At 39.6% G+C, this 16,725-nt stretch overlaps 1 protein-coding gene across 1 annotated transcript; it reads left to right on the top strand.

Annotated features, from left to right (window-relative positions):
- Nucleotides 1–2: 2 nt before the first annotated feature.
- LOC139732009 (NXPE family member 3-like) lies at nucleotides 3–15,811 on the top strand. The gene is made up of 2 exons (XM_071642882.1): nucleotides 3–9; nucleotides 14,973–15,811. The coding sequence occupies exons 1-2, from the start codon at nucleotides 3–5 to the stop codon at nucleotides 15,809–15,811; spliced, it is 846 nt and encodes a 281-aa protein (XP_071498983.1).
- Nucleotides 15,812–16,725: the final 914 nt, after the last annotated feature.

Raw genomic sequence — 16,725 nt, 5'->3', positions numbered from 1 at the left:
TAATGGAAAGTAAGTATACACTCTGGGAAAGTGAGTAGGCATAATATCCCTAACAAAAAAGTCCTGTGGTACTCCCTGTGGTACTTGTCGGTACCACACAATGTACCACACACTTGTAATGTTACCACAGGAACTGTGTGGTACTGTACCACAGGCTTGTAGGGTACTTCCTGTAGTACTTGTCAGTACCACACAATGTACCACATAAATAAATGTTACCACAGGAACTGTGTGGTACTGTTTTACAGGCTCATGTGGTACTCCCTGTGGTACTGGTTGGTACCACACAATGTACCACACAAATATATGTTAACACAGGAACTGTGTGGTACTGTGTCACAGGCTCGTGTGGTACTCTGGGATGTACCACAGGGCAGTACCACAGGACATTACCACAGGAAAGTTCCACAGGACAGTACCACAAGACAGTATACACACAAATTGTCCTGTGGTATTTTGGGACGTATACCACACAACAGTACCACAGGACAGTACCACATGAATTGTCCTGTGGTATTTTGGGACGTACCACAGGAGAGTACAACAGGAAAGTACCACAGGATAGTACCACAGGACAGTACCACACGACTTGTTCTGTGGTATTTTAGGACGTACCACAGGACAGTACCACAGGGCAGTTCCACAGGACAGTACCACAGGGAAGTACCACAGGATAGTACCACAGGACAGTACCACAGGAATTGTCCTGTGGTATTTTGGGACGTACCACAGGACAGTACCACAGGATAGTACCACAGGACAGTACCTCACGACTTGTCCTGCGGTATTTTGGGACGTACCACAGGACAGTACCACAGGGCAGTACCACAGGACAGTACCACAGGACAGTACCACAGGATAGTACCACAGGACAGTACCACACGACTTGTCCTGTGGTATTTTGGGACGTACCACAGGGCAGTACCACAGGACAGTACCACAGGATAGTACCACAGGACAGTACCACACGACTCATCCTGTGGTATTTTGGGACGTACCACAGGACAGTACCACAGGGCAGTACCACAGGAAAGTACCACAGGACAGTACCACACGACTTGTCCTGTGGTATTTTGGGACGTACCACAGGACAGTACCACAGGACAGTACCACAGGATATTACCACAGGACAGTACCTCACGACTTGTCCTGTGGTATTCGGGGACGTACCACAGGACAGTACCACAGGGCAGTACCACAGGACAATACCACAGGGCAGTACCACAGGACAGTACCACAGGAAAGTACCACAGGATAGTACCACAGGACAGTACCACACGACTTGTCCTGTGGTATTTTGGGACGTACCACAGGGCATTACCACAGGACAGTACCACAGGATAGTACCACAGGACAGTACCACACGACTTGTCCTGTGGTATTTTGGGACGTACCACAGGACAGTACCGCAGGATAGTACCACAGGACAGTACCACACGACTTGTCCTGTGGTATTTTGGGACGTACCACAGGACAATACCACAGGAAAGTACCACAGGATAGTACCACAGGACAGTACCACATGACTTGTCCTGTGGTATTTTGGGACGTACCACAGGACAGTACCACACGAATTGTCCTGTGGAATTTTGGGACGTACCACAGGACAGTACAACAGGAATTCCTGTGGTAATTTTCGATGTATACCACAGGAGAGTACCACAGGAACTGTCCAAAATCCCACAGGAACATCATAATATGGTGCTATTCCACACAGAAGTACCACACAGCAAATTAAATTCGTAAGTACCACAGAAAAATGCCACAGGATATTCTTTTTTTTTTCTTAACATTTTATACCAGAGGACTATCACATCAGGAGAATATCAAACAGCAGTACCACACAGGAGTACCACACAGGAAAATTGTAAGGCAGAATCAACTGAAATTTATAACAAAAATACAAACAAAAAAGCACATATTAATATTCCTCAATTAATTGATAGATGAGTTATGCTGTGAATTATAACAATTGATTTGCCATTACTTATCCTGTCCTATACTCCTACAGTATTACCTATTTAGTGAAAGTGCTGATGTAAAGCATGAGAAATTTCATAAGGACTTCTGTGGTACTCCTGTGGTACTCCTGTGGTACTCCTGTGGTACAAATTTTTACATAGCTCATGAATATTCATAAAAAGCACTCTAGATTTTTAGAAAATACATATATGACTTAAAAAGTCAAAGTATTAATGATGGAACTTACTTTGAACTTTATGAAAGATTGTCTAATTATGTTATGTTATTCCCAATATCATAGATATTGTTATGAAAGTGTAATTTCATATCTTGATAATAAAGTATAATCGAGTTAGTAACCATGCCTTAATGCTTTACGGATAGACAGCCATATATATATGTACTGATAGGGTCGATGGCTGCCTAGGAATAGAATATGACTATATAGATCTATTATAGGACTAGATTGGCACTTGGCCATTAGACTCTTGTTTGAGGTTATGTTAGGAGTAGGACAGGTTATTAAGTAGGGCCATGTTTGTCCTGAAATCCATCACTCACCTATCAGGAATATTCCTTGAAATGTGGCTAAAAGTCTCCCAGATTTTTTTTTTTCGATCTATCCTGTGTGGTACTCTCCTGTGGTACCATGGAAATGCTGTGTGGTACTGCCCTGTGGTAATGCTGTGTGGTAATGATCGACCTGTGGTACTGTCCTGTGGTACTGTCCCCAAAATACCACAGGACAGTTCCTGTGGTACTGTTCTGTGGTACTACTCCTGTGGTACTGCCCTGTGGTACGTCCCAAAATACCACAGGAATTCCTGTGGTACTGTCCTGTGGTACTGTTCTGTGGTACCGGTCCTGTGGTACTTTCCTGTGGTACTGCCCTGTGGTACGTCCCAAAATACCACAGGAATTCCTGTGGTACTGTCCTGTGGTATGTCCCAAAATACCACAGGACAATTCCTGTGGTACTGTCCTGTGGTACTTTCCTGTGGTACCGTCCTGTGGTACTGTCCTGTGGTACCGTCCTGTGGTAATTACCACAGGAGTACCACAGGACTTTTTCGTAAGGGATAGCCTATTTCAATACACAGGGACTTTCCGAACATATCTAAATAATGGAAAGTAAGTATACACTCTGGAAAAGTGAGTAGGCATATAAGACTAGCCTCTTTTCTCTATATTATTGAGAAAAGAGGCTTATAAGTTTAGGGTCTCGTCAAGTGTGTAATTTGCTGTGATTTGCTCTCTGCAAAGAATGGAACAAAAAATAAAGCAACCAGAATATACAAAGCTCCATGGCAACCACTATGAAGGGATAATCGAGCTAAACTGATAATGTGCACATCATTAAGTGCACTGTAGTTTCAGCATGACCGATATTAACTTACAAAGCAATGGCGTCATCCTTTCAAAAGTCACTATATTAGAGTTAAATGTGACAAGTTTTTGAAGGGTTTCTCGTGCTCCGAATCGTTAAAGCCTGAAAGACTGAAATGAAGTGTTCTATAGAAGAAAAAAAAATCCCATGTGTTTTATGAACCCAAATGTTAGAAATATAAAAAGAATTGCTCTTTCAGAAAAAAAAATAAATAAAAATTGACTAGGTTTTCTCTTTTCATTTGTGTTTGTGTCCTCACAGAAAATCAGGCCTTGCGACTTTTTGTTGGTTTGGTGATGCACGATCACAATCTATTATGGTCATTGATATAAAAGACGGTGGTTTAACAATAAGCAACATGCTGAATGCGCGTTGAGCACTGGCTGGTGGAGGTAATTATAGTAAATGTATAGTGATCAGTAGTTTAAGCAGCCACGTTTTCACCTCCCTGGTTTTCTATGTGATAAGAATAGAGAGAGAGAAAAAAAAAGGAAGATCCGTTTTCAGCCTTCCCCGTTTGACATTAGACCCTAATTACCATCATTATGGCTTTTAGAGACTATGATATTACCTTGCCGGATGATATCACTATTATAGGAAAATCATCGCCACTATAACATGACGCACTGTTCAATGCAGATATACTGGTATTGCATCCTGTTTCGATGTTTACAAGGATATTAATTGATTACTAGCTTGTAACCAAACCACTTTGGTCAATCTTTTGTTTCATCTTTTGTTCATCAAAAGTATATGCGCAGACGATACCATGGATACAGGGCCTCATACGCGCGCAAACCAAGAGAACTAAGGGCCCTGTCTCGTCACATACTGCCATTTAACGATTCCAGACGGTTTTCACACTACGGCAGATGTAAAGTTGTTTTTTTTTTCTGTTTTGTTTTGTCGGGTTGTTTGGTAGTTTTTTGTTTTGTTTGTTTGTTTTTTCTTTGCCGTGGACAGTTGATATCACAGTATGAGTAATGTCTAAATACTTCGGGGAAACGAGTCCTCGACGATCAAAATCATAACCGCGCCAGATGCAAATCGTGGTTTTATTTTGATCGTCTTTCCAGCCTTAGTTATCTAAATAGACCGCTTAGTATACGAGCTCACGTGCACTTTTCGGAAAATAACCTCTCTTCTTTTTTCCTCAGTTGGTTAGACACTTCAGTTCAATCGTTTAAAGAGACTTAACGCATAATATTGCTTGCGTTTTCAAGAAAAGGGATGTACGTCACGCCTGTTCGAACACAAGAACAAAGTCGGGTGTGACAGCATGTATTTTAAAGGGCGTGTGTGTGCGGAAACATTTCCTGACACAGCAGAAGACACACACAGACGCACACACGCATCTATACACACACACACACACACACACACACACACACACACACACACACGTACTGGCTGATTCCCATATGGCAAGCCGTTCGGGTCATTGCGTCAGGTCACTCCACGTACCTCGAAACACCTATGCGTGCCTGACCACACGTAACGCGTGGGTACACGTCACGTTACGTGTACCCGGTATACGTAACGTGACGTGTACCCACGCGTTACGTGTGGTCAGGCTCGCGTAGGTGTTTCGAAGTACGTGTAGTGACCTGACGCAATGACCCGAACGGCTTGCCATATTCCCGTCACTGCTTCTGGTAGCCCTGATCTGCCAGTATGTGGAGAGAGGTAGCTCCTAGCTCTCCACCGAAGTCAGACATCCTACATATTTTTCATCACATTTTGCGTACTAACCACTGGACATTCCCGTTGTCGAAACAAAAAAGTTTCTTACACTACTTAGGAGTAATTTCTTGTAGCTTAATACCACTCCTGCACAAGTGTTGTTGTTGTTGTTGTTGTTGTTCATTTTCCATCCGTGAAGATGGCTGGATAGCCCATATTCAGCTACACTAAGCTGGTCTTCCATGGGGTCCAGTTGGATGTGGGGTGGGACCACTTCACCGGGTTAGACACCCTGCTCTTTGCGATGAATGAATGAAGCGGGATCTTTTACGTGCATGAGCTGTGACTCTCTCATACACGGGACCTCCATTTTATGTCCTATCCGAGGGACAGAGTGTTTTGCCTCTTGCTAGAGGGGACGGTATGTTTACACACAACACTGCTCAGTCCAGACTCGGGTTCGAACCCGGGCCGCGTGATCGTGAGGCAGACGCGCTACCGACTGAGCCAACTCACCGAAAGTGTGGTCTTTCTTTTATGAATATGAAAATGATACTAAAAAGGGAACGTCCCAGTTAAGCAAAACTCAAGCTCATTAATTACAGAGCCTGGAAAATCGAAAGCAATTGCTAGCAAGAACAAGCTAAATGTATGTTTTATGCATACGTTTTAAAGCAAATGCCTCGTCGCTAAGCAATTGCTCGCGGGCAGCAAGCAATTGCTTGTGCTTGCTAGCAAGAGCTTCTGCTCGCAAGCAATTGCTTGTTTTTATGCATACGGATTCGAGTAAAGGCTAGCACAAGCAATGGTAGCGTTTATGCATCCAGCCCATTGTATGCAGTAACAAACTATTATAGTCACGTTCAGACGGTGATGATTAAAGGGGAAATCCAGTCCAAGTATCAGTCAATCTTATAAGAAATATAGTAAAATATCAAGAGTTCAACGGTAAAATTTTGATCGAAATTGGGTGAAAAACCAGGAATTATGACATTTTGAAGTTTCGCTATTTTTTCAGGAAACAGTTCTTGAACGGTCAATCAATAAATTATATGCAAACGGCAAAGTGAGCATGTCATTCCCTCACAACTTGCCCTATACTAGTAATTTGTACATACACTGCAAAAACAGTGGTGTTAGATTTAACACCACATTTCACACTCTCCACATTCAATCGCACAAAATAACACAGTAATGTTAGTAGGTGAAAGACAGTCACGTGCTACTAGGTTGATCAAAATATTTAATAAATTCTGTCTGTCACAACAAAACACAATAATTCTATTACATGTAATGAAAGCCTCATCTCTACAATATAAGTATCAAAATGGAATACCTTTGACCCTGTCAGTTGGTTCTTTGATTATCTATGCAAATGAGATACATTATGGCTATTGTAGGCTAAAAATTTCAAATTTAAATACTCACTCTGAATACCTTTGGCCTTCTTGGCACTATCAAGTTGAATTTTCAAATGAAATTGATACTAGTATTATATCTTCTTGGCTCTATCATTCAAATGTTCAAATTGAATTGCCTACTCAGCTGTATAATTCAAATATTCAACATAGATCATCCAGTCTGGTTGTAAAATGTTAACATAAAAAAAAAAATATACTCTTTCTTTTGATCAATGCTATTGCAAGTGATGATACAAGCATGTGAAATTCGGATCATTTAAATATTCAAATGACACACATAAGGCCTTCTTGGACCAATATTTTCAACTCGAACTGGATGTAATTGATACCCCCACCTAAAACTTAGAGAGTTAGCTCAATTCATGATATTCTTGTATGCCTTTTGTTGAAAAAAAGTACAATGTAACAAAAGTTGTTACCATAGCAAGATTACTCAACAGTGAGATCAGTGTGCGACTCATTTTAAGATTACACTGGTTACATGAGCGAAACCTCAAGTCAAATGCTAGAAAACTGAGGGAGCTCACCCAATTCACAGTATGTTTTGTTTGATTTTCATTTTAAAAGATGGTTGCCATTACATTAGCACTCTGTTCAATATTTCAGGCAAGATGCTCAGAAACTGAGGGAGATTGCATAATCAACTGTTGTGTAAGTTTTTAATTTGAAAATGTCACTGCCATGATAACACTTTCTTTGACCGATACAAAAGATGACATTTGCACATTAGCGCACTACAGTGGTCACGTGCCAAAGTTCAAGTCAAATGCCTAAAACATGAGGGAGTGATGAGTCAATCACAATATCTTCGATTGCTTTGTATTAAAAAAAAAATAAGTTAGCATGGCAACGCATTGTTTAACATTGACGAGAAAAGTGTTTTGCACATCTAGAATTTATCTTGTCACAATATATAGGTGTCATATCTCAAGGTTATTGCTAAAAATTGAGAGAGTAAGCTCAATCCACTTGTAGTTTATACGATTCTCATTACAAAATACCATTAACTTGACAACATACTATTTGACAATGACGAAAAATAAAATTTGCACAGGTACATAATACAGTGGTCACATGTGCCAAATTTAAAGTCAAATGCTCAAAATCTGAGGAAGTTAGCTGAATCCACATCGTACTTGTGGATGATTTGTATGAAGATGCTGTTGCCATGGAAACGGATTTATGACCCCCACAAAAAGAGTCTTGCACGATAACATATTATCATAGTGACCATATGTATCAAATTCAAATTTAAATGCTAAAAAAAAAAGAAACTAAGTGATCCACACAATTTTGTATGATTTGTTTAAAAACTGCAATTGCCATGGCAACAGATTTCTGGACAATCGAATCTCAACAGAATTGATTTAAAACTGAGTAGCTTGATCCACATTCTGTATTTGTAATCTTTATGAAAATTTGATGTTACCATGGTAATGCATTACTCCATACTGACACATGTAAACTAGGACATGTAAAAATTACAAGGTCGTTGTTCAATGTCCTCTGGACTAAAGGTAATCACCTCCTCATCAAAAACTGTCATCGACTAATGGAGAGTACTGCTTCATCAACTGTATACAACTTGTATCATCAGTCTCTATCTCGGTTCCTCCATAGAACTGGACTTGGAGGATCTTCACAGTTTCATTGTCACAATGATGATTCTTCAAGTGTCTTCTAAAACCATTGAACGAATCAAATTATGTCCGTACACAGGCCCCCTGGGCGCAATTTATTGTTTGTCCATCACTCAGTCCATGTTCGTATGGCAAACAGTGAAAAAAAAAGCAGTTTCAGTGGGAACTCCTAAAGAATGCATCACTTCATTATCTATTTGAAAGTTTAGATCTCGGTTCACGAACTCGGGGTAATTCCAAATGTCCAAAGGTTGATGAGAGGTTTTACATACCGTAGACAAAACACATATTTAATGTGCTTTGAACAATGTGTCGAAGGCACTCTGAATGATATCACCAGGGCAGGGTACACCATTGTGTAGTACCAAGTGGTCAACAATGAAGTAATATTGGTATACATGTATGTTATCCTTCTGACGTCCTCTGTCAAGCAAGCTGCATCTTCTGATCTTCAAGCAAGCAAGCTGCATCAAGAGCTGCATCTTCTTCTGCTTTCCCTCTTCAAGTGGTGATCAAAACTAGCATCAGGCTGAAAATGTAAGGAAACAATGAAAAACAAACAGACATTGTATGAATCTATTACAAATAAAAACTAGACAAATTTGACTGTGACCTTTATTTCGATTCCATAATGCAATTTGATAGACTCAGTCATACATAGGCTTAACACATTTTATTCACATTTATGATTATTTTAACAGATTTCAAGCTATCACACACAGGGAGGGATGGACTACTCAAAACCATAACAATTCAGGCACCACTTCTTGGCAGAGGATAATAAATGGATCTTATTCCATTTTACTTAAAGATCACTATAATTTCACAATTAAAACTCACTTATACCTATTTTTTCTTAAAGAAGCTTTGAAATTTTTCACTTTTCTCTTATTCGTGACTGATCAAAAAGCAACTTCAAAATTTCAGCCTACATATGGGGAAGACAATCTTTAAAGTTCAAGGATCGACTTTGAAGCATTCACGAGTAAAGTTCTCGTGGACATCAGAACATAACCCTGACAAAGGCAAGTGCGCAAAAATATTCACAACATCCAAAAAAAAAGTTAACCTGTGAAACATTGAAAAGCAAGTGATCTTAATAAATTACATAGTCCAACAACACAAAAAAAAAAAACCCAGAAAATTTCCCTTGACCTCTAATTTCTTTTCTAATACAAAAACAGATCATAGAAAGTAGAAAATGCAAAATCAATTAAACTCGTAAAAATCAATTTAATTTTCAGAACACCAAAGTACTGTGAGTTCTAATTGCCTGTCCAAAATGACTCATAAAGGCTTGTTCAGATAAGATGAGTCAAACTCCGGCAACATTTTAGTGCACAAATCAATGCGATATGAGATGGTAAAAAACAAACAAATAAACAGATCAAAATGCAACAAAACAAAACAAAAACACTGAGGCAAGAGGAATATATTTTGCCACACAGTGGCAAGAAGTTATGGTGCAATCAAGCTCAAAAGTAAGTGAAAATACAATGTCATGAGTTTATCTTTATCTTATTTTTTTTTTTTAGTCATGTGCATTCATTAACATAATGAAAGTGGGGTGGTTCGGCGCACCATATCTGAACACTAAAAATGTCAGGGGGTTTGTCGCATCATATTTGAACAAACCTTATAGTCATGTAGACTTACCTTTTGAAATCGGATAAGGTAGTCTATAGCCAAAGCCACAGCAATCTTGCACAATCCTTGCGCCCTGGTTCACAGGTGGAAGCAGATAGAGTACAAGAAGGATTTGCAGGTTACTTACATTCTATGCTGTGTTGTAAGAAATGCATGTTACACAATATATTCTACGACTCATTTACAAAGTATCCAGGTATCAACAGAAATTATCAGTGAATTGCACTGCATAATCAGGGAGCATTAAGTAAAACATGTGATCCTTCATGTAGGATGAACCCATGGGTTGTTGTGTGACTTCTTTAAAAAAAAAACAAGAAAAAAAAAAAAACTCTTCTTTATTTCATCAGCATCTCCAAAATAACAAAATTACATTACATATTGATTTGTGACTGTGAACTTTTATATTACAATTGAGTTTGGTGATATCCATTCATCTGCCTTTGAAAAATCAAAGTCACAAGATATTTCCTGCATTTTTTTTTTTTCATAATGAAGGGCTCCTGACCCTTGATTATTGACCTCATGACCCTTATCGACTCCAGGGAAACGTTTGATAAAATGTATTGTCAGATGCAAAGATTTCAGCTACTTATAACAGTTGTCACCAATGACAAGTTTTGTGGAACGCCCCCTGGATTTACATAGCCTTACCAAGTTTCATTCACAAATGATTGTTTTCAACTTGCGGCATGATACACAAGAAACGATATTGGATGCATAGACATCTAGAACATAAAAAAGGGGCTTTCAAAACCTATAGTATTGTGCATACCCTGACTGCTACCAGGTCTGGTGGTACACTATTTGATGATTGCTCCAAGTCTCATGAATCCACATCAGTTTTCCGCATGTGTTCTCCCAGCAATCTCAACAGCTTGACTGTGGTTTCTGACGGCTTTCCTCTTGCTAGCTTGATAAGACCTTCCACCAAAAACTGGCCACTGCTCAAAAAAGCTTGGCATCGTTGCCTGGGAGAAGGAGTGAGAAGTACTGTTCAACCTGCAAGTGTAAGGACCATGAACATACATACTAGTAATTATCAAGTGGCTACAAGTCCACAAACTGTCAAACTGGTGCACAAGGTGTGATGCACTGGCTTAGGATTCAAAGTACTGAACATCCACATAACTGCACTAGTGTATTTACTGTATACAAGTGCATGAAACAGATTTATCTTGTGTGCATGAAAGATTTGATCAGAACTGCAGAAAACAAAGGGTTTTGTTCAGGTGGCTTCAGATTAATTCAGTCGGTGATTCTATTATATATACCTACTTGAGATATGCTCATAATTTCAAGTTCGTTTTAATTAGCCACCAAGGGGGGGGGGGGGGGGGGGGCAATAATATCCTGCTTCCAGGTATTCATCATCTTTATGCAGTGTACATTTATGCAAATATTATTAGAGGAGAAATGGAAAAATCAAATGCCATTTTGCAATTGATCTACTCTCATTTTCAAGGTTATTTAGATAGATAATAAAAGGTCTTTTTGCAATTCTGTCATTTTCAAGATTCTCAAGTGCACTATTGCCAATATCATTAAGTGTGGCAATAACATAAGTATGGGGAAGAGGCATATTCCAGAAGGGATTTTTTTTTTCAAGAGATTATTTCAACAAATACTACCATCAAAGTAGACGTATATTCCCTCACCTGAATCATGAAAAAAGCGATGATACATGTATTCCATTTTGACTCATTTGTGAAATTTAGGATCAGTTCTCAGACAGAGAACAACTGCCAGTTATTAATATGGGCTGTGATTCTGTTTCTCGCTACCCTTGAACTCGCACCTTACAATTTAATAGATCTAGAGTCTAGAGTCTTAACATGGACTCGGTGGAAATACCGGTTTTACATGCATGTGACGTCATCAACTTTATAAGAGCATATTCTTACTGTATATAATGTAAATTTGTAAGCGGTTAGCAAACTCATAAATAGTAGTACTAATATTAGGAACTAGTTAGTAGATTCTAACGTAAGATCCACGCGCAAACACTAGCGTCCTATACATGTATAGGCCCCTACGTTCCTACGTGTACACTGTAGCTACTGAAAACATCACGTAACCTGTTGTGATAAACAAAAATCGGGTCGGGAGAACCCCCACCCAGCCCCTTTAATCGGGTATTTACGCTCTTTTTAGAGCGATATTTGCTACTAGTACCTAGTACTAATTTAAACCTAACAGTTTGGACCTAGAACAGTTACAGTAGGCCCTACAAAAAATATAGTAGGCCTAGGGGCCTACCAGTATACCTACTAAACATGTACAAACCTACGAACATGTACACACAAACATTGTTCGAACTTCGTCTTCGTGCACGTCAGTAGCGGGAAATGATTTGCGCGCTAACAAAGATAAGCACCAGAGCCTCAGAGGTAAGAAAACTACATCAATAACAATACAAAATGCCACGGAACCTTTTATATTTAAAATTTGATGATATTTTTAAAATGCAATTGTTGGACAAAGGAACCCTCAGCGAAATTCGGATTCTATGCACCGCTGCAGCGCGTTGGTGTTATGGCCTACTATGTATGGCAAACACTATAGGCTACATGTACTTAGTATGCTGCGCTACATAGTATACTATAGTATTATGTGCGTCCAAAGACAAAGCTGTCTATAATATGCGATGAAATCCGTGAAAATCATGCACATCGTTTATGATAGAAAATAACTGGTACAGGAAATAATTACCTTAAAAGATACTTATCCCCGCTGACAGACTTAGCAAAGTCACCATCAGAGATTCAATGTCATTTTTAGCCCCAGACGACATCGAAAACCTGACTATCGCGATGACAGACGTTGACGACTCCGCGCCACAGCAACAAATTTCAGGCATTGGCATGTGTAACCAATGAGATCATCGGACTGCGAACACGTGACTTTCTCTGGTGGACAACTAACACCGATACGGTGCTATTAGTGAAAACCCCCTTTTCATGACAAAACTATAACACCACTTGGGTGTCATTTTAACACCGAGAATCTAACACCCAATGAATGAGAGAATGTTGGTGTTAAATTAACACCGAAGGGTGTCAAATTGTGTCAATTTAACACCAAATTTAACACCCACAGTTTGACACCCGGTTGGTGTTACACTTTTAACACCGCATTTTTTGCAGTGTACAATTTTGAAATTTCCAGTTTTTCATTCAAATGCAATTATGCCCGAGGCTCCAATCCTGATACAACGTATATCTAACTGATCACATATTCTGAAGTTATTCAACCAGGAATGACATCGTGTTTCAGACTTCAATGACAGAAACATTGAATTTTCGTCATTTTTGTACACGATCAATGGAAAATTGAGAGGTTATTACAATGGTCACCTCACTCATTTGCATATTCATATCCACTGTACAAGCACTGTTTTGCAGAAATTAGCAAAAATTCAATATTCCAAAACTTCTTTATTTTTCATTCGATATCAGCCAAATTTTTACCGTTTAATTTATAAGATTTTACTTCTTTTAATCAGACTAACTTATTTTTGGACTGGATTTCCCCCTGTACCACAAGGATAAGCTAACCTCGGACGAAATGACTGATTTCGTAACGAAATCACCGTGCGACACTTGCTCCCCCCCCCCCCCTTATATATATATTATAGAGTTTATCCTCGAGGTTAGATCACCCGTCTGAACGTATTGCCAAATACTAGGCTTTGAACACGTTGTTGCTGTCAAGTGGATGTGCGTAATCGTCACACCAAAGATGCTTAATATCTCCATGGATTCGAACAAACGTGCCCGTTTTGGCAAAATGACCTTCTTCTGCTCATGCGCATAGTCGAACTATATGAAATGGCTTGCTGCGACAACTTTACAAAACATGAAATATTTGCTCTAAAACATTACGATATCTAAACTGTTGCTTCTGTTGTTCTGAACAATGCGTAAAACAGCGCACATGTACTCAAAAAGTTAAGCCACTTACAATTCGTATATGTAATCATCATATTATACAATCATATTATCACGGCCATTTATTTTGTGTCAACCAATTGTCCCTTTCCACAGGCAAAAGAAACCGATAAAGGCGAAAGGAACCAGTAAAGTGAAAGTCTCTGATAGGAAACCTGCCGGTAAGAAACGATTTTTACCAAATAATTAGTGGCATAATTGTAAGGCCCATTGCAGAGCTATGCAACAGTGATGTTTTTATCAAATGATTTTGAAAGACAAGTTTCATGCATTCACGGGCTTTGCCGCAGCAATTTTTGATTCCAACTTTTGTGAGCAACTTTCTTTCCACTTGGCTTGCACTTGAAAAAAAAAATGAAAATACTGCCATTTCATCATGTTGTTGGCCAACTATTAACAACCTTCACCCCATATATTGCTAAGTTATCACAAGTTATTTTAGATGCGATAGATGGCGTTCGTTAGTTTGTGTTTCTTGATTTATTTTACTAACCAAAAGTTAGTTTAGGATTGTGTTCAGAACGACGGGATGTCGTTTGGGTCATTTAGGCATCTATGCGATCCTGAACAACATTATAACTGCCCGGCATGAAAATAATTGTGTAAAGTGAAAAAAAACAAACAAACTCATAAATGTCGTTTCATGTCCGACTTTACTGAAACCATCCTGTTTGGATGTATCAAACGTGTACGGTCAACCTCGTGTCTAAGTCGAATCCAAACGGCCCTGGAAAAAAAATCCTTCGACTCACGTTAATTTCAACTTAACCGATACAATCTCTCTAAAAAAATCGAGTGAAAATATTCACTCTTAAAAGAGTAAATACAAAAAAGAGTGAATTTAGAGTGAAATTGGAGTGAATTTTGAGTGAAAATGTTCATTTTCACTCATTTTGGAGTGACCTCAGGGATCACTCGAAGATTTTGGAGTGATCCCTGAGGTCACTCTAAAACGAGTGAAAATGAACATTTTCACTCAAAATTCACTCCAATTTCACTCTAAATTCACTCATTTTTGTATTCACTCTTTTAGGAGTGAATGTTTTTCACTCGATTTTTTTAGAGAGTAACACGTAAACTATGTCTATATCCATCTTGGGTCTGATTTTCCCCGACTTAGCAGTTTTTCAACATGTACAAGGTTAAATCAGACGAGGTTTACTGTACTTATTTTGGCATGATAAGGAGGATGATATAATTTATGATGCAATACCTCTGAATAATTGATATTTTAGCAGACTGTATATCACTATATGTTCTCATCTCCCGCGTAAAAATGCAGGGAACTCTAGTGCCAGTGGGTGTCTAAACCCTCAGCTGCCTCCTTGCCGGGTAGGATGGCGGTCAGGGAGCTCCTCGGCGGCTGCAGGTTACTTCATGGGCAGGCAGTGGTTTTCGAATGTCTGCCGCTTGCGCTCGTTTGACGCTGACAATGCTAATCGGTGTCTCCGAAATAAGGTCGTGTATTTTCACGGCGATTCCACTATGAGGCAGTACTACGAGTTCTTGATCGAAAAAATGCCCACTACACTCAAGCCCAACCCACCGACAAAACAGTCGAATTGGAAAGTGGGTCCGTCGATGGCAGAAAGTCGCGCTTACAACTTCTCAATACACTATCGACATCACGGCTATCCAATACGCAACAATTGGACAAGAGCGTCGGAAGTTATGTACATCGCTGATGCTCTGGACAATTTAGTCGCCACGCCAGACACTGTCTTCGTGTTTACTATCTGGGCCCATCTCACCGCCACCAACTTGAGCTACTACGAGGATCGCGTAGTCGGAATTCGGCACGCGGTGGAGAGATTGCATGCGCGGAGTCCGCATACCCTCGTGCTCATCAAGACGGCAAATACGCGCTCTCACGGGAACGCAATGCAATCGTTCGTTTCGAGTGACTGGTACGCACGCGAGTTGGACATGAAACTGAGGGAGACGTTCCGGAACTACGACAAAGTCGCCTTCATTGACCAGTGGTCAATGGCACTTGGTTATTCCAGTTCTGACCATATCCATCCCGGTCCTGAAATCATAGAAGCAGGTGTTTCGACACTACTGTCCTATATGTGTCCAGTTGATTCGACGACAGGTATTAACGCAGGACAAACTTGGTAACGATGATTACTTGACACCCAGGTTCAAGATTGGTAAATCGTTTCATAAAGGGGCGTTTTACCTTTACTGATTTCGCAAATGTTTGAGCACAATGAAGCGCGTGTTATTGTCTCCAGTTTAAAAGTGTGGAAGAGACAGACGATAAAAAGTAGGGTCTGCTTCTTAAGGACATCAAGTCCACCTTCATATAGACATGTGGATTTAGTGAATGCAGCAATTCAATTAGTAGAACACATCAGTGAGAGTTTGATTACAATCGGACAGTCCGTACAAAAGTTATGAATCTTTGAAGTTTCTGCTCATTCGCTGCTGGATGAGAAACTTGTGAAGTCACATGCAGAACGCTATAAAGAAAATATAAAGAAAACTTAACATATTCTCACTTTTCTCGCATGATAAAAGAACACTTAATTGCCTCTTTCATAAGGCAGGGAGACGTAATGATTATTATCCTTAACATACTTCAGCGACAAGTCGAGGAATGTGCACTTTTATCAAAAGATGAAATTTTGTGAAACTCTCTATATTTCCCTTGTATCGTTCTAAACATGTGACATCATACACCGTAGAGAGTAGTCTTCTCATCCAGACTTTAAAAACTTTAACTTTCGCTTTTTAATTCTCAACTTTTGAACAGATTGTCCGATTTCCCCCAAACTTTCACTGATGTGTTCTACTAATATTGCTGCATTCACTCAATCCACATGTTTTGAAAGTGGACTTGTCCTTTAAATGCACGAAAACAAAAGTCCAAGGATGAGCGACAGATTATATACATTTATGTACGAAGCATTATGGCTTGCGATGAGATCGTTTCGCAGCCCCTGTGACGAACATCCCCCACCCTCCAACAAGGAAGGAAGATAAGTTACATCATTCAGACTGTATCTTGCTTATATAGGGAGGAGGATGAG

Source organism: Diadema antillarum, unplaced genomic scaffold, assembly GCF_040938485.1.
Source record: "Diadema antillarum isolate AM-2024a unplaced genomic scaffold, OU_Dant_1.0 seq00000396_RagTag, whole genome shotgun sequence".
Taxonomy (NCBI): domain Eukaryota; kingdom Metazoa; phylum Echinodermata; class Echinoidea; order Diadematoida; family Diadematidae; genus Diadema; species Diadema antillarum.
The sequence above is the reverse complement of the archived record's forward strand: the minus strand, read 5'-3'. Positions and strand labels throughout refer to the sequence as shown.